This window comes from Monodelphis domestica, chromosome 1 (genome assembly GCF_027887165.1).
Source record: "Monodelphis domestica isolate mMonDom1 chromosome 1, mMonDom1.pri, whole genome shotgun sequence".
Lineage (NCBI taxonomy): Eukaryota > Metazoa > Chordata > Mammalia > Didelphimorphia > Didelphidae > Monodelphis > Monodelphis domestica.
Genome location: NC_077227.1, coordinates 551,518,934 through 551,540,274, shown reverse-complemented (window position 1 = coordinate 551,540,274; position 21,341 = coordinate 551,518,934). Strand labels below are relative to the sequence as shown.

At 34.0% G+C, this 21,341-nt stretch overlaps 1 protein-coding gene across 1 annotated transcript in view; it reads left to right on the top strand.

The window, feature by feature from the left end:
* The window catches only part of TPO (thyroid peroxidase), a 159,525-nt gene that overhangs the window by 10,747 nt on the left and 127,437 nt on the right, over positions 1-21,341 (top strand). The window contains exon 3 of the mRNA XM_056817534.1: positions 1,090-1,222. Coding sequence (XP_056673512.1) covers positions 1,090-1,222 — 133 coding nt within the window. The remainder of the gene's footprint in view (positions 1-1,089; positions 1,223-21,341) is intronic.

Sequence of the window (21,341 nt, the reverse complement as noted above, 5' to 3'; positions counted from 1 at the left end):
TATTTAAATAAACAAAAACATGTAAATTTGTGCAAAACTTGAACTCCATATTGTTTACAATTTGTTTAAAAATATGTAAACTATATGTATATGCTAACATAAACATCCTCTGCTTTTGAGTTCCTTTTGGATTCGTTTTACTTAGCTATTTTTTGTCTTCATTTTGTGGCTGTTCCACTTGAATTTTCATAGCTACCAAAGGATTTCATTTCTTTATTACTTGGATAGAAAGTCAAATATATCACCAGATTAATTGACCAGAAACATTTTGTGACTGTTATTATGTTCAGACAAGTGCCGACAACACAGCCAGCAGTTGTGAGAAAGGTGAGTGACAGGCTAGTTCAGATGGAGACAGCTTTAGTCCCTGTTGTTGGTATGCATAGATCAAGATGAGGAACAGGTGATGTGTTACTGGGGTTATTTCAAGAGAACACTGGGTTGTCAGGGTCAATGGAATTATTCAAGTAGACCCATTTTTGTGCCTTGAAGCCACTTGGATTATTCAAGAAATGAGAAAAAAACAAAAGTGAGCCTCCAAAAATGGGGAAAACATATCATTATATTATAATTTTGTAAGAAATTTTGAATAAAGCAAACAGCCAAGAGCAGAGTATGATTATTTACCAGGCACAACTCCAGTGTCAGGTATCATTTGAGAGTTTAATTCCATTCTTACATCAGGAAAGAGTCAATTCAATGGTAATGTGGTGAAAAAGCCTCTCAATTGGAAACTCAATTATATTTCTGATACAGCAATATTTTTGAAATTTTGCCTCATCACCTAACATTGTGTAACCAGAAGCTACTAAGTATTAGAAAATTATAAGGTCAGATCACAAAAATGGGTCTGGGTAATCATCACACAAATTGCTTCTTCATGGAGCACCAGTTGTTAGAGCTGTAATTCCATAATTGGGCTAGCTTATCCTCCCCTAATACAAAGGAGCATGGTCATATGTGCCAGATGATAAGTGTGACAGGTTTGATTGAATAATATGAAGATTTGTAAATGAAATGTTTCCAAGACCTTTTTAAAGTAACCCCTGCAAAAATAAAGTATAATGTATAAAACAATTTCTTTCATAGATGTTCTGTCTGCTGACTTATTGAGCACAATTGTCAAAGTGTCTGGATGCTTGCCTTACATGCTGCCACCAAAATGTCCTAATACTTGCTTAGCAAACAAGTACAGGCTTATCACAGGAGCCTGCAACAACAGGTAATTAATATTTAATCTTATTTTTCTCAAACTTTGACTTTATTGTTGACAGCTTGCCATGTAAGATCCAGGTAGTAAACAAAATGCCATCCCCACGCACTTGACTGTACGAACTAAAAGTGTATCTGTGTCCCACTAAGGACATAAAAAAGAAGAATCACTCTTCTGCAAACTAAAAAAAAAATTTTAGTGATTCCTTGATATCCAGAGAATAAAGCTGAAATTATATAGCCAAACACTCAAGGTCCTCTCTAGTCTGACTCAGACTTATCTCCCCAGGCTTATCCTTAACATCCATCCTAAGTGAACCTTTCACTTCAATAAAACCATTTTACTTTCTATTAACTAAATATACTTTATAGGGTTCAATTTTAATATTATTGCTCATCTCCCTAAAATGCTCATTTCCAGATCTTTCCATCTTGAAATTCTACCTTTCCTCTAAGGCCAGGTAAAATCCTTCTCTTAATATCATGACCAAAAGTCAATAGTGCTCATGATATTTTAGAACCAGAGATACCTTCAAGGTCATGGATTTCACTGTACTCCTCCATTGTATAGAAAGGGAAATCAAGTCAAGAGATGTAAGTTGATTTTCCTAAGCTCTCAACTAATAGTAAGTAGTAGAGATTTTTATCAGACTCCAAATCCAATATTCTTACCTTTAAATTGTGTTGTGATTTCAACCTCCTCTGAAATCTTCCTATGCCTATTGTCTGTGGTATTTGTATCATTTCCTGCATTGTATCTCATTGACTATTTAGTGAGTTCATAAAGATAAACACTATATCTTATTAATCTTATTATTTCACATTGTGTTCAATAGAATACTGTGTGCATAGTAGATGTTCAACTTTTGTGAAATAAATGAATGAATGAAAATATGTAGGATTAGCATTTTATGTGTTCATACATAACGATAAGTAAGTTCATTTATTATGTAATTTATGTTCCATTTAAATTGCTATTTTTAACAAAATTGTAAGTTTTAAATTATATCATAGCTACCCAATAAGAATATTTCTTGCAACTACTTATTTCCTCTTCACAGTATCTTATCTCATTGCCTCATTGTGGTATGGAGGTAACCCTTGGTTCTTGAAGACTATATTATTTGACTATAAGCTTTGGCAAGTTTTGAGAACAATCCTGACAAAACATTGATTCTCCTTTCTGAGGCCCCATTTAGCAAAGTAATAAGAGACATCATGAGTAAGTTAGACAGTTGGCGATGATTTTATTTAAGCCACGTAACCTATGAATGCATCAGCTTAATTCTCTATTCACAGGCTTTGTTTATTGCTCTAATCATCGTTAACCTGAACTACTGTAATAGCCCACAAATAGGGCTCCTTGCTTCTAGTCTATCTCCTTTCCCAAATCATCCTCCACACAGCTGAAAAAATACTCTTTCTAAGACAAAGGTTCAGTCAACTTAGACTCCTCGAGGATAAAATATGGAAAGTATAGTTGACCAACTATTGAAAATATGATGCTGGTGACTTGTACAATTCCCTATCCTCTATCTGGCCATATGGATTTATCTAGGTTCAGTTCTGGAAGAAGGAACTCTACTAATAACAAAAATTATAGTATCCTTTCTCATGTTCTCTGGCTTGAAAACAAGCCCAAACCTGGCATCCCACCTATGAGACTAATTTGAACTTGAATTAGAGCTTATATCTAGGCTTCCCCAAAGTATAAAATAGAGTACCCATCCAGTGCACAATATAAATCAGGTTTATGATAGGTTGTTTAAAGAATACTAAACTTAGAAGAATCATAGTGTGAATTATCATAATGATTTAAAGGAGATTAAGGAAATAATAGGGATTCAGGGAGACAAAATAGCTAAGTAATACTTCAAAGAAGCACAATCAAGCTTCTCAACACAACTCCTCCCCAAAATCTAAAAGCCATAATAGACTTGTCTAGGTGAAGAAATCCCAGAAAAAGATATTTCTGTATAGGAAGGGGAAAAGAGGTCCCAAACCTACACATGAGAGCTGTGACTTTATGTAGAATACAGATAGAAAAGAAACAACTAGGTTTTTTTCACTCATTTCCCTATTCCAGTTCTTAAATCCATGGCCGACTAAAGAGGAGATGTGCCTATTTAGGATTAAGAATGGAAGAGGGCCCTAGACTTTGCTCAAAGCAAAGTGAAAGATCATAACCAAACAATAGCTATGTAGTTTTGATTCCCCAGGAGCAGATCAGAGTATCATTTCTAGGCTGCAACATAATTTAAAGCCTATAGTTGAATAATTAAAGCAGCAAACTCAAATAAAAGGGGAACCTGCAGTTCTATTTTTGAACCTATAGAGCTTGTTTATAATGGCCAAGTCCAATAGCCAACTATTGGAACTCTACCTGGCATAAGCCCAGCGCTATATTGATTAGCTCCAAATAGAGGTCAGGTCTTGACAGAGCTAAGACCAGTTAGGAAGCAATCAGACTTGTCCTAAATCAAACCACTTTGGTATCTACAAAAGTTTACAGGTCTTCAGTCTAAATCTCCCCTGAGATTCTGGAATGACATAGTAATTAAAACACAAAGAAGCTTAGAAGGTTTAAATAGGTAAGTCCAGACATTTTTCTCCACAAGTGCACAGGTCTTGAATCTAACATAAATTAAGAAGTCAGAAAGTATTTTAAAAATCAGGAAAAAAATTTTAAAATAACATCACTTAATGACCTTTTATAGTGATAGGAACACTAAAAACAAAGATTTCTTCAAATGAAGCATCAGAGAACAACACAGCTTAGGCACCAGCCCAACCATAATTCCTAAAAAAGAAGAGGCAACAAGTTTTTTTTTAAGTTAAAATATTTTTAAATTAAATGAAAGCAGTACAGAAAAAAATATGGAAAGATGTGATAGTTATGAAAGAAAAAATGAGAATATGAATAAACATCTTGAAGTAAAAAAAATTTTTACCAAGGAGGTAAAAATGACCAAAATTAATGAAAGAGAAACTGATTCTATGAGACCCAAGAAATATCAAAACTAAGTAAAAAGATTGAAAAATGGATGAAAATATATGTATCTCTTAGTGAAAACAGGTTAAAGGTCATTTAAAAATCAGTCATCTACTTGAAAGATATGATCAAATGAAAATAAATCTTTAAAAAATAAAATCTTCCAAAATATCTTATAATTGGGCAATGTAGATATATAATTAATCTACCTGTCACCACCCAAAAGAAACCACAAAAAGAAATCTAGAAAAATCTCAAGCTTTTAATTCAAAGAAAAATACCACATTCATAAAGTAAGGAGTTAGGTCTGAGGGGCCAGAGTAAGGATCACACATTAGCAGGCCCCATCATAAAAGGAGAAGAGATCTTAGAATGCAGTATTGCAGAAGGCAAAAGATACAAACTTATTGCCAAAAATAAAAAAAAAACTTTTTCCAGCACAATTGAGTATATTCCTATAGGGGAAAAAATATATCTTTGATGAAGTGGAGAACTTCTAAGGATTCCTGATAGAAAATCAGAATTGTTTTGAAAATGTGGAAATACATCCACACAAGTCAAGAGAAATATAAAAGAATAAAAATGTCTGAGCAACAATAACTTACTAATAAGGATAAATTATTTACATTCTAATATGAGGAAATCATCTATATATCTCAGAATTCTAACAATATCAGTGGTCACAGAGTGGTCTTACTATAGAGGAGGCCTGGGTTCTATGATATTGATTAGTTTAAAAGAAGATTAGAGGGCAGGGAAATATACTAAGGGGAATAAAAGGAGAGAAAGAATAAGAAAATGATCTCAAATAATCGAAGTGTACAAATGAAAATTTATTCAAACAAAGAGGAAGGAGTGAAGAATCAGAAGGCATATGAATCTCACTCTCATTTGTATTGGTTAACATTAGGAGAAATACACATATTTGAGTATAAAAATATATTTCACTAAATGAGGAAACAAAAAAAGTAGTGTGAAGATGGGATTAACTCTCCCCTGCCCATTTTTAGATTTAATCAACAGAAGTTTTTACACCCCACTTATCCTTAAGTGTTGGAGGTCTGTGACCCACATGTGTGAAAGTGGGTGATGAATCAGAACCCACTGACTGCCCCCTGCGCATTCCTAAACAAATCTTTAGCTGTAATTGGTCCACATAAAATGGGAGGAAGTCACAGGAAGTGACCAAAAGGAATTGTTTTTTTTAAAATGTCAAGAACTTCCTGTGAAGAGGTCTTTGGCTTTGAACTTAACCCTGGAGGAACTCAGGCTGAGGACTGCTTCTATCAGGACTACCATGTGGGTGAGTAAGAAAGGCTGACTCCCTTTCCTGGCTTTCCTGGAAATACTAGCATCTGGAGGGGCCTCTCATCTTGGAGGAGGCCTCCTGGCTAAAACCTTTGTTAATTGACCTGTAGGTTCTCTGGCTGGGGCTTCTGGAGCCCTGCCAGAGTAAAGCCAGGCCTTAAGCAATAGTCTAGCTCTTTAAGCTAGATTTTTTTACTCTCCCCTCTTTCTCATTTCTCTACTTTCACAGTAGACAAGAAAAAGGGGGGGGTGAAAAAAAATAATTAAGAGAGAGCTTAGTTTTAAGTTAAACAAACTCTAAGCAAAAAGTGGGTTCCAGATATGGGATTATAAGATAGTAAATAAAGGATAAAAACTTGTTAAAAGGCAATAGGAAAGGGAAAGGGAAAAGAGGCCTAGAAGCAATAGCAGATTACACCAAACCCAGGACCCTGTTGGGGAACTGATGCTTTTCTTACTACCACCTTTTCTTAGTAAAATGGGTGTATGAATCAAAGAAAATGCAATGTATAAGATAGAGGTAAATGCACAATTAATAATTATAAATTGAATATCAATGGGATGAAACTCACCCATAAAAAGAAAGAGGATAAAAGAAAGAATTAGAAAGCAAAAGTCAACAATATATGATTTATTTTCAACAAATAGCATAGAAGCTCTATTCTTAAAGAAAAAAGTTAAATGAGTAATAAGGAGAAATAGATATTAAAACTATAATAGCGTGGTGTCTCAGTTTACTTTCTCAGATCAAGATAAAAATAAGAAAAAGAGAAGTGAAAAATATTAATAACATTTAAATATTATTTATTTTTAGAGATCATTGCTTTAGAATAGAAATGAGTGAGAATATATATTTCTCAGTTATTTATGGAACCTAAAGCTATTATTCTGAGGATATCTAATCAGGAGATCTATAAGCTTGCTAATCAGGACCAAAGTATGTATTAGGGTATAAAAATCTTCCAAATGAAATCAGAAAAAAAGAAATATTTAACACAAACCAATACATAATAAAAATAATATTCAAATAAGTATATTGGAAAATATATTTAAATGAATCAGAGAATAAATCATCTAAAAGAATGGGGAGGTCAAAGAACAAATATAAACATTGAATGAATTCATTAAAGATAATGACAACAATGAGACAAAATGACAAAAATTTTGAGATGTAGCCAACATAGACCTTAGGGAGAAAATAATATCTTTAAACATTTTCATCAGTAAAAGAAATAAGAATAAATCTATGAATTGGCCATAAAAGAAAATCCTAGAAATCCAAAAAAATGTCAAAGCCCAGTAAACACCAAAATTAAAATCCTTAAAATAAAGCAATGATCACAGTTAAAGCAAAAAAAAAATCAACATTAATTAATAAGTAAATGTAGAACCTTGAAAGAAAATACTTATAATAAAACTGATAAAATATTAGCTAATTTGATTTTTTAAAAGAAAGAAAAATACCAATCCTTAGGATAAAAGATAAAATGGTGAATTCACCACCAATGAATATAATATAAAGGAAATTATTAGGAACTATTTTGCCCAAGCATATACCAATAAAACAAAAAAAAAAACAAATAATATAGGATTAATATTTTCAAAAAATGCATTAAATGCCCAGATTAGCAGAAGGAAAATAAAAGACAACAATTTCGGAGGGGGTGGGGTAAGAATTGAACTAATGGTACATGAATGGCCAAAGAGGAGAAACAGGGACTGATTAATATACAAGTGAATTCTATCAAATATTTAAAGCAAAATTAATTCTCATCTCAGATAAATGCTTAGAATAAAATAGAAAAAGAAGTGATCCTGCCAAATCCTTCCCTTGATTAAAAAAAAAAAAGTCTTGATACCTGAAGCATAGAAAGTCAAAAATATCCAAATGAAATAGTGATGCAAAGTTTTAAACATAATGTTAGCAAAGAAACTACAGTAATACAGTATAAGTACTAAATGCCATGACAAAGTTCAATTTTAAAAAAAGAAAAGTGGAACTGATTCCAGTTTAATAAAATTATAAATTTAATTTGAAATATTAATAACAAGAATAACAAAAAATCACATTACTAAAAGAAAGATGTAATAGAAAAGGCTTTTGATAACATACAACACAATTCCTTTTTATTATAAAAATTATAATAATAGACATATCTTTCCCTAATGTGATAAGTAGTATTCAACTAGCGGTTGCCATCAATGTAAAAATTAAATTAAATCTCAATAATAAAAATATTATATTTTAGGAGATTTATTAATGATCATTAGAAATAAAAGAATAAAAGGGATACAAAATAAAAAACCACATGCCCCTACCTAATTAACCTGTTCAAAACCCCCACACTTACCACCACCATACTTGAGACATCAAGCAAAAAGAGCAAAAGTATGACTGCCCACTCAACTTATTCCCTGTCTACCAGAAGTCTACAGGAAGTACATAAGGACAGAAAGTCAGTGAGCTCCCAGGAAATATAGTTCTTTTTTAGCGTAACAGATTTTCAATTATACATCTCTCAAACTAAGAGCCAACATGAGCAGTAATGGAGATAAACTAGGAATCTTTCCAATAAAATCAAGGTCAAAGGAAGGATGTCAATTTTGACCATTTTAATTCAATTTAGTAGTATATATGACAGTTTTAAATGTAGAAGAACAATAAATTTAAAAGAAAGTCAAGTAAAGAGGGGACAAAATTATTGCTTTTTGCAAACCATATGATGGTTTACTGGGTGAATCTTAAAGAGTCTGCTAAAAAAATATAGTTGAAATAGCTTTTTAGAGAAATTTAAGAACACAATATAACATAAAGCACAAATCATTAGTATGTCTATATATTACCAACAAAATCCATCATAAAGAGAAAGACAAATGTCATTTAAATTACCCAGAGAAAATATAAAATACTTGGGATAGTATCTGCCAACACTCTTAGTAACTATATGAACATAAAACTACAAAGAAATATTTCTATAAAAATGGATCTAAGTAATTGGAAGATTACTAATTGCTCACAGCTAGGCTAGACTAAAATAACAAAAATGATAATATTCTATAAATTCTTGTACTAATTCCTTGCCATACTAATCAGACTAACAAAAGTTTTACTTTATAGAGTTGCAAAAAAAAAGAAAGAAGTTTAAAAATTCATCTAGAAGCACACAAGTTCAAGAACCTTAAGGAAAATAATGAAAAAAGTGGGAAGAAGGGGGCCCTAGCTGTATTAGATTTCAAAACTCATCTCAAAAACCAAAGACCCCAGCTATTTGGGGCAAGAACTGACTATTTGACAAAAACTGTTGGAAGAGCTAGAAAATAGTTCAGCAAGAAATAGATCTAGACCAACAACTTAAAGTGTATTTCAAGAAAATCTCCAAATGTGTACATGAAAAGTGATATCATAACCAAACTAGAGGAGTGAGGAAAAAATTCTCTATCAAATCCAAGTTTGGAGATCCTGATCACACAGGAAATACAGAGGATCACAGAAGGTAAAATGACAACTTTACTTACATAAAATTAAAAAGTTTTACCATCATAAAATTTATGCAACTAAAACTGGAAGAGAAGAAAAGTGGGGGGAAATTATGAAAAATTTTTCTGATAAAGTTCTCATTTCTTTGATATGTAGTAACCTGATCTAAAATATAAGAAATCCAAAGTTTCAAGAATCATGTAAAATTATTCAAATCATTAATAATTAGAAAAATGCAAATTAAATAGCTCAGTTTGAAATTATGGATAAGATTGACAGAGTTGATAAAAAGGGGGAAAGAGAAATGCTAAAGACACTGTAAGAAAATAAACACATTAACACATTTGGTTGAATTGTAAACTGGCCCAGCCATTCTGAAAAGCAATTTGGAACTATTCCCAAAAAGCTATTACTCTGAGCATACAGTACTACTAGATCTCTATCCCAAAGCGATAAAAGAAAAAGAAAAATTATATATATATGTATATATATATGTGTGTGTGCATGCGTGTAATGTATGTATGTATATAAAACATATACACATACACATAAATATGTTCATTTTATAGCAGCAAAGGGTTAGAAATTTGAAGAAAGGAAGAATTATTTATATAACCTCTTCTATAAGCCAGTCACTTTGACAAATATAATCTCATTTGATTCTCACAATACCAGAAGGTAGAAATTCTTATTATCCATATTTTGTAGTTGGAAAAACTGAGGCAAATATGTTGAGTGATTTACCAAGGGACACACAACTGGTAAATGTCTGAAATCTGATGTGAATTGAAGTCTTCCTGCGTCCAGACTCATAACTCCATTCATTGTGTTGTAATAATGGTTTCAGTTTCAGAAAATGGTTTCAGAAAGGCCTGAGAACACTTTTATGAACTGATCCAAAGGGAGTTGATAAGCCTCAGAAGTGTAATTTATACACAATAACAATATTATGAAGATGGCTTTCAAAGAATTAGATACTCTAATCAATGATAAATATTGCATCCCTTCTCCATATATATGTCCATTCAAATGTTTATATTTCTGTCAATATAGGAATTTGTTTTTATTGTACAACATGTTCATCATAGAAATTTTGTTTTCCTTGCTTTTTTCTTTTCTTTTTATTTTTTGCACAATTACTGGTAATGTTTTATTTTTCCAATTTATTTGTAAAAATAATTTTGGGTGTTTGTTTTCTAATATTTTGAGTGCTGCATTCTCTCGCTTCTTCCCTTCCTTCCCCACCTCCCTGAGATATTAAGCTTTTGGTTAGTGGTTAAACAAGTGCTCTGATATAAAACATATTCCCATATTCATAATTTTGTGGAAGAAGACACATTTTTAAATTAAGAAAATAAAGTGAAGAATTGTCTGCTTCGATCTGAATTTTCTTGCTTTCTCTGTGGAAGGATGTGTAATCTAAAAAATTAATGTACAATAACTCCGAGTATTATATTTAATAATATTTATTAATAATGACTAAAATAAAAAGCTAGAGTAAAATGGGAGCTAACTCAGGCTTAGTCATAAGAGAAGAGATAGGAAAGGGCAGAGTTAAAGAACTATATATACACTTAACAAATGCACACATGGGGATAAAGAGTAAAGGGATGCTGGGAGTTCAAGGGTACAAAATTTTCTAATTACACATTCCCCCTGTGATTCTTTTGGGAGATCAGACTCCCCAACGGGATCATTCAAAATATAATTAACTTATAACTTTAACTAGAGGTACATACAATATTAAGGCTTCGAAAGGAAAATTATAATAATAAGGGGATAAGAGGGAAATAAAAGAGAAAAAGAGCAAAACCAAAGTTAGGTGCATTGACAAAAAGCCAATTAGGGGGCAGTATCCTTTTGGCATAAGAGTGTACATTCAAAACAAATGCATTCAACCCCCCATAGTTCAAATTCACCATAACTCAAAGTCCATTCTAGACATTTTGGTGCAGCATGTGGTCTTTACAGTCATCTTTGTGGTGCCTTCTCCAAAAGGTTCACCGTCTGGATTCTGGGAGGTAGTCTCTTCTAAATTAGTATCAAATTCAAATCTAAGTTCACAACATTAACAGAGTCCCTCTGAGGAGAATAATAATGAATTCCCCCCTGGAGGAGGATACAGGGATGCACATAGGAATCTCACAGGGATACATGGTCGAGTCATAAGGCATATGAATCAATTATCAAAAATATAAACAATCCAAAGAAATTTTTAAATAACCTTTGAGTAAAATATAGAATATCAAAAATGTTAAAAAAATTTTGGGAAGGAAAAAAATTCATAAATACAACAGGTTCTTGTAGCAATCCATGTCCCCTAAGTCTACAATGACAATCATTCAATCACTCACTAACCCAATTTAGCAGTCTGGACTAGAGTAAGTTGCCACATCATGAAAGAAAATAGAAAAAAGAGACTAGATCTCAAAACAAATGGAAAATAGAATTCCCTCGTGTGACCCTTTTCTTTGCTTTTCCAGGATAATGGAGCCAGAACAATTGAAGTTATGTACTTGATATAGCATGTGGTAGGAGGAAGTCTTGCATTTAACACATGTTAAATAGCTGCAACCTCAAGTCTCACACATGATCAAGTTCTTGCACTCTGCACAGAATCTCATCCATCCCAGTAGGATTGGTTTGGTCTCTTTCACCTTGTGCTTGATAGGCACTATGCAAGTTAGCTTTGTGCTTTGGCACTGTGCAGTGACTATTTTTGTATTCCCTTCTCCTGGAATCAGACAGAATCATTAAGCAAAGTCCCATAATTTTTTTATATTTAATACAATTTATTAATAATAACTTGAAGCAAAAAGGAAAATAAAAGGCTAGAGAGAAAGAGAAAGCTCACCCAGCCACACAGGAGGGAAGAAAGAGAGCTAGGGAGGAGTTACAGAACTATATACACACTTAACAAACACAAACGTGGGGATAAAGAGGAAAGAGATCCTGGGAGATGTAGTTAAAGGGTACAAAATTTTCTAATGACAAGGATGGAAAGGAGAGAAGGTAGATTTTTGTTGGGAGATAAAAACAGGATTCTTATAAACATTACTGCAACCTAATAGGAAGATAATAATTAAACCTCATTGAGATATAAAATTACTTCAGTGGATAATTAGTCATTCATATTTCATCTCTGCACTAAAGACTGTCTGATTGCTCCTGGTACATTCTGCTGATAAAACAGGCCAAAATTGACCCATCTTCTGGTCCTACCAGGAATAAGGATGCCACATACTCTCCTTATTCAATTTAGGCAAGCTAGATTTACAGACAATTGACCATATTAAATATTCTATCTCTTTCCTCCAAGTCAAATCACCATGTGTTTATTAATCACCTATTATTTGCTAGGCACTTTGTTAAGCTCAGGACCTCCAATGCTCTCATGAGCTCTATACTCAGCAGTGAAAATACTCACTTTTCATCCCATCTTCCAGAATCTTTCTCATGTTATAGACTTCAGTTTGGATTTAAACTTTCCCATTCATTTATTTTTTAACTTTATTTACTCAATTTAGAACATTATTCCTTGGCTCTGAGAATCATATTCTTTCCCTCCCCTTCCCCCACCACTTCCTGTAGCCGACATGCAATTCCACTGGGTATTACAAGTGTCCTTGATCAGAACCTATTTCCATATTGTTGCTGTTTGCACTAGGATGATCATTTAGAGTCTACATCCCCAATCATAGAATCAAGCAGTTCTTTTTCTTCGGTGTTTCTGCTCCCACAGTTTTCCCTCTGAATGTGGATAGTGTTCTTTCTCATAGATCCCTCTGAGTTGTTCAAGATCACTGCATTGACACTAGTAGAGAAGTCCATTACATTCAATTGTACCACAGGGTATCAGTCTCTGTGTACAATGTTTTCCTGGTTCTGTTCCTTTCGCTCTGTATCAGTTCCTGGAGGTCGTTCCAGTTCACATGGAATTCCTCCAGTTTATTATTCCTTTGAGCACAATAGTATTCCATCACCAACATATACCACAATTTGCTCAGCCATTTCCCAATTGATGGGCATCCCCTTGTTTTCCAATTTTTGGCCACCACAAAGAGCACAGCTATGAATATTCTTGTACAAGTCTTTTTCCTTATTATCTCTTTGGGGTACAAACCCAGCAGTGCTATGGCTGGATCAAAGGGCAGACAGTCTTTTATCGCCCTTTGGGCATAGTTCCAAATTGCCCTCCAGAATGGTTGGATCAATTCACAACCCCACCAGCAATGAATTAATGTCCCTACTTTGCCACATCCCCTCCAGCAATCATTACTTCCCATTGCTGTCATGTTAGCTAATCTGCTAGGTGTGAGGTGATACCTGAGAGATGTTTTGATTTGGATCTCTCTGATTATAAGAGATTTAGAACACTTTTTCATGTGCTTATTAATAGTTTTGATTTCTTTATCTGAAAATTGCCTATCCATGTCCCTTGCCCATTTGTCAATTGGAGAATGTATTAATTTTTTGTACAACTGATTTAGTTCTTTATAAATTTGAGTAATTAGACCTTTGTCAAAGGTTTTTGTTATGAAGATTTTTCCCAATTTGTAACTTCCCTTCTAATTTTGGTTGCATTGATTTTCTTGGTACAAAAACTTTTTAAATTTAATATAATAAAATTATTAATTTTACATTTTGTGATTTTTTCCTAACTCTTGCTTGGTTTTAAATTTTTTCCTTTCCCAAAGATCTGACAAGTATACTGTTCTGTGCTCACCTAACTTACAGTTTCCTTCTTTATATTCAAGTCATTCACCCATTCTACACCATTTATCTTGGTGTAGGGTATATGATGCTGATCCATTCCAATTTTCCCAACAGTTTTTATCAGTTAGTGGGTGTTTGTCCCAAAAGCTGGGATCTTTGGGCTTATCATAGACAGTCTTGCTTAGGTCACTTAGTCAAGTCTATTCCACTGATCCTCCTTTCTGTCTCTTAGCCAGTACCATATTGTTTTGATGAGCACTGCTTCATAGTATAGTTTGAGACCTGGGACTGCAAGGTCACCTTCCTAAACTTTTCCATTTATTTTTTTAAAACCCTTACCGTCCATCTTGGAGTCAATACTGTGTATTGGCTGGAAGGCAGAAGAGTGGTAAGGGCTAGGCAATGGGGGTCAAGTGACTTGCCCAGGGTCACACAGCTGGGAAGTGTCTGAGGCCAGATTTGAACCTAGGACCTCCCATCTCTAGGCTTGGCTCTCAATCCACTGAGCTACCCAGTTGCCCCCTAACTTTCCCATTTATTAAAGCTCTATTTCTACTCAATGTATACTTATCGATATCTGTGCTTTGGCCTCTCTTAAAATGCAAAATATTTGAGGTCAAGATGTTTTCATTTTTATTTTTTGTGTCTATGGCACTAACAAAGGGCCTAAAACATAATAGGTCCTTAATAAATTCCTATTTTCTTTATAACCCTTACCTTCCATCTTACTAGCAGTAAAGACTAGGCAATAGGGGTTAAGTGACTTGCCCAGGGTCACATAGCTAGAATGTATGTAGGCCAGATTTAACACCAGGACCCCAATTTCAGAGCCTGGCTCTTAATCCACTAAGCCACCAAATGCTCCCTCAATAGATACCCACTGAATTGAAAAGAGAGGTAATTTATGAAGGCTGAAAAGATTTCATGGATTTTATCTCTTGGGTAATTCATTTTCATTATGTTATCATATGTAGGAACTAATATGATACAATGTATACTACATTTGAGCCTCACAAAAACCCTCTTAAGAGTTTATTCAGATATTATAATTCCTATTTCATGAGAGAAATCTTGAGGATCTATCAAGGAAGATAAATAATTTTCCTAGAAGTTAAACACATGGGTCATATGTCTATCAAGGGTCAGAGGCAGCACATGAATCAAGATTTTCCTGGCTCCAAGTTCAGAACTATGCTAAATTCATTGGATTTAGATGAAATGCTAGAGTGAAAGGCAGCTAGATTACAGAATGCATCAAATCCAAACCTGGAGTCAGGAAGATCTGAGTTCAAATGCTCAGACACTTACTAGCTGTGTGACTCTAGGCAAGTCACTGTTGACTCAGTTTCCTCATCTATAAAATGAGCTGGAGTAGGAAATAACAAATTGTTTCATTTTCTTTGCCAAGAAAACTCCCAAGTGTGGTCCTAAAAATTTTAGTTAGACACAACTGAAAATAACTCAACAAATGCCTCAATGAGCCTTTGAAGTAGTTCCCATTTTTCTGTGTGTGATAATTCATTTTCATTCAACAAATATTTATTAAGTATCTGAAAAGCATCATAGCATGATGGACAAAGAGCCAGGTTTGGGGTCAAGAAAATAACTTGTATCACTGCCAACATATACTGTCTGTGTTACCCCAAGTAAGTCACTTGAATTCTCAACACCTTAAGCAATTCATTGAGTTAATGTTTCAAAGATCTGCCCTTATAAAGGATAGTTTTGATACCTGGGATGCCAATGAAATCAAAGGTCCAGGCCCTATTATTCCTATTCTTCCTCCTATATGCTAGTCACCTTTATAAGCTGAATAAAAAAGATGAAAACCCTCAAGAAGCTAATGTGCCATCAGTCTACCACATATTTACAGATCTAGATGAAATCTATATTAGTAAATATAAATCAGTTGAAATGGGCAAGGAAGCAATACAATTTGGAGGATTCAGGTGAGGTATCTTAAATGAGGAATCCCTTAAGGTGTGCTAAAGTGAAGTGGAAATGAGGAGAGAGATACACACCTGCATACACACACCTACTCTCGAGTTCCCTAGTGCTTTCTTTGCGACTGTATGTCTCACAGAGAGATCTGTGTCGCAGAATTCTAAAGAATTGTACCTTTAGAGAAAAAAGAACTCTTATTTTGAGACTTCATTTGTTCCTTAAGTGTTGACCCAGAAGTCTAGGCTAATTTTCAAGGACTAGTGGGCAGTTGTGTGTTCTTTTACCTTACCAATTGTCATCTAATGTGATAAATTAACTGTTCATTTTAGTTTAGCCAAATTTTTCTCCACTGAATCCTGTGGCCTCAATTTCTGTGTGAAACTGACTCGAGATTCAATCATTTCAAGAACCTGAACTACTCAAGGAGATATTTAAAACTCAGGTTTCTCCATTGCTAAATTGTTGGCTAAATTTGCCTTTAAAATGGGCTTTCCTTTCTTGTCAGATTTTTCATTTATGGCTTCTCGCCTCCCTGAAGGATATATTAATGAGGACTTGAGACTTTATTGATGAGGCTATTAGAAAAACCATGACCATGATTAACTTGTGGCTTTAACAATTGACATTCCATCCCCCTGCCATTCAGTTTCTCATTTTAAAGTGTTGACATGTAGTAACAGTATCCAAAAATTATCATATTGTAGATTTGAAATTCAGGAACAAAGGCAGAGCTTTTCAAAGAAGGGATACAGCACATAAATTGGATAAAACATATTTTAATAAAGCACAGAACTAAGAACCAGAAGGACCATTAGAGACCATATAGATTAATCTCCTATTCTACAGAAGAATAAATTGAGACCCAGAAAAAGTAAATGACTCTTCCTAATCTCTCTGTTCCCAATCACATAACTCTGAAATTCATTGACTACACAATCACTAAATTAGTATTCCTAAAGCAAAGTCTAGCTATTTTATTGTCTTTTCTCAGAATTATCAATAATAACCTATTATGTCTTCAAGGAAAAAATACAAATCACTGCATCTTGGTTATGCAGTTGGAAGGGAGCTTACAGGTCATCTCATGGAAGCACCTTATTTCACATTTGAGAAAAATGAAGTTTAGAGGGATTATTTTTTTTTCTCCAAGATTACAAGGGTTGTAAATTCTTAACTATTATTTTAACTCAGTTCCTATGACTAGCAGTATGGGGTTCTCTCAGCTATGCCTCTTCTATTTTGCTTTAAAAGCTCTTAATTCAGTTATCTAATGGAGGACAGAGACTAGATCTAACTCCTGATGTCATTTCATCTTTTTTGGGTTTTTTCTGGTAAATACAAAGAGAAAGAGATATTTATTTATGGCTACAATATGACTTTAAACGTCTTTATAATAACAGGATCAATAAATAAACTGACAAACAACTTAGTATACTATATAACTGTACACTATATAAATGTATATGAAAAATTCTGGGTTTAAAGAGAAAAGTGAAACAATCCTTGTCTATTCAAATGGATAGAAAATATGTTTAAATATATATATATATATGTACATATATAATGCACAAAAATTAGACAAGGTAATTGAGTATTTAAAAATACAAAGAAACATATTTTTTCTAGTTACTATTGATAAAGTAGATTGAATTCATCTAACATTGACTGATAACAACAATATTATGTTTCATGTCTCCAAAGAGTTTATAATCTTTCAGGGAGAGAAAACCAGGGAAGCATTAAACAATAATATAAAATAATATACATGCATTACAACAAATATAAAGGACTATGGCAGTGATGGCAAATCTATGGCACAGATGCCAAAGATGGCCTGCAGAGCACTCTCTGTGGACCCTCCTTATCCCAACCCTCCAGTTCATTACTAGAAAGGCAGAGAGACTTGAATGGAGCTGCTCCTTTCCCCCTCTCCAGAGCCCCTGATGACATTTTTTCACATCTCCCGCCCCTCTCCTTAACAGCCCAATGGGAGCACTTCCTCCTGTGTGGGGTAAAGAGTAGGGGCTAGCCTGAACTCAGTCTCTGAGGGAAGAGGCATGGCACTCTGTCTCCAAAAGGTTTGCCATTACTGTACTATGGGAAATAAAAGGAAGGAAGTGGCTACTTTCTGATGGAAGCAGAGGATCATAGATCTCTTCAGAAATAATCTAATCCAATCCCTTCATTTTGCAGAAGACAAAAATGAAACAGAGAGAGGCTTTATTGTATATTACACCCTCACTAAATGTTTTTCTAATTATTCATTAGGTTGTTGCTTTTTAAACTTCTTATGAAGTAAAACAAGTTCCTCAGAAGTGAGAAATCCCCTAAACCCTTAGATTCACCTGTAGAAATTACTCCTTTGGAACTCTCATATCCCCAGATTAGTTTACTAGTCCTCATTCTTTTTTTTTTTTTAGGTTTTATTTTTTTTATTTATTTTTTATTTTTTTAATATATTTTATTTATTCATTTCCAAGCATTATTCCTTAAAGACATAGATAATTTTCTTTTCCTCCCCCCCCCACCCCCCATAGCCAACACGTAAATCCACTGGGCATTAGATGTTTTCTTGATTTGAACCCATTGCTTTGTTGATAGCATTTGCATTAGAGTGTTCATTTAGAGTCCATCCTCTGTCATGTCCCCTCAACCTCTGTATTCAGGCAGTTGCTTTTTCTCGGCGTTTCCACTCCCATAGTTTATCCTTTCCTTATGAATGGTGTTTTTTTCTCCTGGATCCCTGCAAGTTGTTCAGGGACATTACACCGCCACTAATGGAGAAGTCCATTACGTTCGATTATACCACAGTGTATTAGTCTCTGTGTACAATGTTCTCCTGGTTCTGCTCCTCTCGCTCTGCATCACTTCCTGGAGGTTGTTCCAGTCTCCATGGAACTTCTCCACTTTATTATTCCTTTTAGCACAATAGTATTCCATCACCAACATATACCACAGTTTGTTCAGCCATTCCCCAATTGATGGGCATCCCCTCGTTTTCCAGTTTTGGGCCACCACAAAGAGCGCAGCTATGAATATTTTTGTACAAGTCTTTGTGTCCATTATCTCTTTGGGGTACAGACCCAGCAGTGCTATGGCTGGGTCAAAGGGTAGATATTCTTTTGTTGCTCTTTGGGCATAGTTCCAAATTGCCCTCCAGAATGGTTGGATCATTTCACAGCTCCACCAGCAATGAATTAATGTCCCTATTTTGCCACATCCCCTCCAGCATTCATTACTTTCCTTTGCTGTTATGTTAGCCAATCTGCTAGGTGTGAGGTGATACCTCAGAGTTGTTTTGATTTGCATCTCTCTGATTATAAGAGATGTAGAACACTTCTTCATGTGCTTGTTAATAGTTTTGATTTCTTTATCTGAGAACTGCCTATCCATTTCCCTTGCCCATTTATCAATTGGAGAATGGCTTGATTTTTTGTACAATTGATTTAGCTCATTATAAATATGAGTAATTAAACCTTTGTCAGAGGTTTCTATGAAGATTTTTTCCCAATTTGTTGTTTCCCTTCTGATTTTAGTTACATTGGTTTTGTTTGTACAAAAGCTTTTTAGTTTGATGTAGTCAAAATTATTTATTTTACATTTTGTGATTCTTTCTATATCTTGCTTGGTTTTAAAGCCTTTCCCCTCCCAAAGGTCTGACATGTATACTATTCTATGTTTACCCAATTTACTTATGGTTTCCTTCTTTATGTTTAAGTCACTCACCCATTTTGAATTTATCTTGGTGTAGGGTGTGAGGTGTTGATCTATTCCTAGTCTCTCCCACACTGTCTTCCAATTTTCCCAGCAGTTTTTATCGAATAGTGGATTTTTGTCCCAAAAGCTGGGATCTTTGGGTTTATCGTATACTGTCTTGCTGAGGTCGCTTTCCCCCAGTCTATTCCACTGATCTTCCTTTCTGTTTCTTAGCCAGTACCAAATTGTTTTGATGACTGCTGCTTTGTAATATAGTTTTAGGTCAGGGACTGCAAGGCCCCCATCATGTGTGTTTTTTTTTCATTATTTCCCTGGATATCCTTGATCTTTTGTTCTTCCAAATGAACTTTGTTATAGTTTTTTCTAAATCAGTGAAGAAGTATTTTGGTAGTTCAATGGGTATGGCACTAAATAGATAAATAAGTTTGGGTAGGATGGTCCCTCATTCTTATTCTTCATTTTCTTCCCTTATATCCCTAACCTCAACAGAATTCAATATATCCTTTATCAAAGATCATGCCTATGGCCTCTAACATGATGGTCTCTATCCAGAGAAACATTGCTCTTTACATTTGTGCAATTTCTAGAGATAAAAGCTATCTTTCTTCTCTCAAAATATTATCCTTAAAAATAAAATTGCAATCATATTTGGCCCTAATTGCTGAATATGCAGTCCCATTTTATGTTCATTTTCCTTATGCTGGTGATATAGTTTTTCTAAAACTATTCATAAGAGTCATGGAAGAGTCACTCCTATAATATCTTTCTTCTTGTCAAAATCTTTAAGTACCCATCAGTCTATTATTATATGATTAAAGCTGTCCAATTTTAGCCCATTGAAAAAACTCCCCTTATGGTGATAGAAATAAATCACTATGCAAGACCTACCCATCCAATCTCTGAGACTTTTTTATTTTGAATTATACTTCTCCATATTCAACCAGAAGAACAATGTTTTCATTTGAAGTTGGTCCTTTTAACTAATGTTAAATATACTAGATGAGCCAGAAGTAGCTCAGGCTAGTCCAATGAAACCCTATTTGGATTGGAAAGCAATTAAAAATGTTGGACAATATAACTTAATAAAAAAGTATTTCATATGTAAAAGGAAATTGAAAATTTTCAATTACTACCTGAAATACATGTTGATCTCCTCCACCTCCACATTCATGATGTCATGATTGTCAACAATGCTGTTTGAGAAAAATATGAGTATACTTGAGTAGAAATTGGGCCATAATTTGGCACTTCAGCTCACCTAGGCTTAGATCATTATGCTAAAGGATGCAAAGAATCAAAGTCAATCATTCAAAGTCAATCCTTAAACTAACAAAAGCTAGAAGATAGTCTTTCTGTTATTTTAAAGTAAAGTCATTCTGTCCTTTATAAATAATATGTGTCATTTAATTTTTGGGCATCCCAGTTGTCTTATCTCACCATGGCAGGCTAGAAATATGGTGGCATAGTCAATGTTTACTGAATAAGTTAATAGTCAGTCAACTAGCATTTATTAAATACCTACTAGTTCCAGGGATATATCACCAATTTTGTGAGCTGCCAAGAATGGAGAAGTTGAATCCAAGTGAGGCCAGAAAAACTAAGCAGGTTTGACTTTCCATAAAAGGATTTGGCCTGAGAAAAGCCACCATACTTCTAGCCTGCCATGGTGAGAGATAAGACAACTGGGATGCCCAAAAATCAAATGAAAAAAGGAGTATTTTGCCATATATATAAAAAGGATGAATTGGATTTAGGAAGGGTAAAAGTAAGGAATCAAGCTATTAACTATATAGATGAAAATTTTAATCATTGTACAGATATTTCCATCTCTCTGTATTTCATGTTATAGAGGCCCAATATTTAGTGTTAAATATTCATAGCTTTAGGCTCTAGGTTATTTTTGCTTTTTGCGCTTTTCAAATAGTGTTGACATGCTTCAAATAATCCACTCATTTATTTCCATTTGTACTAAAT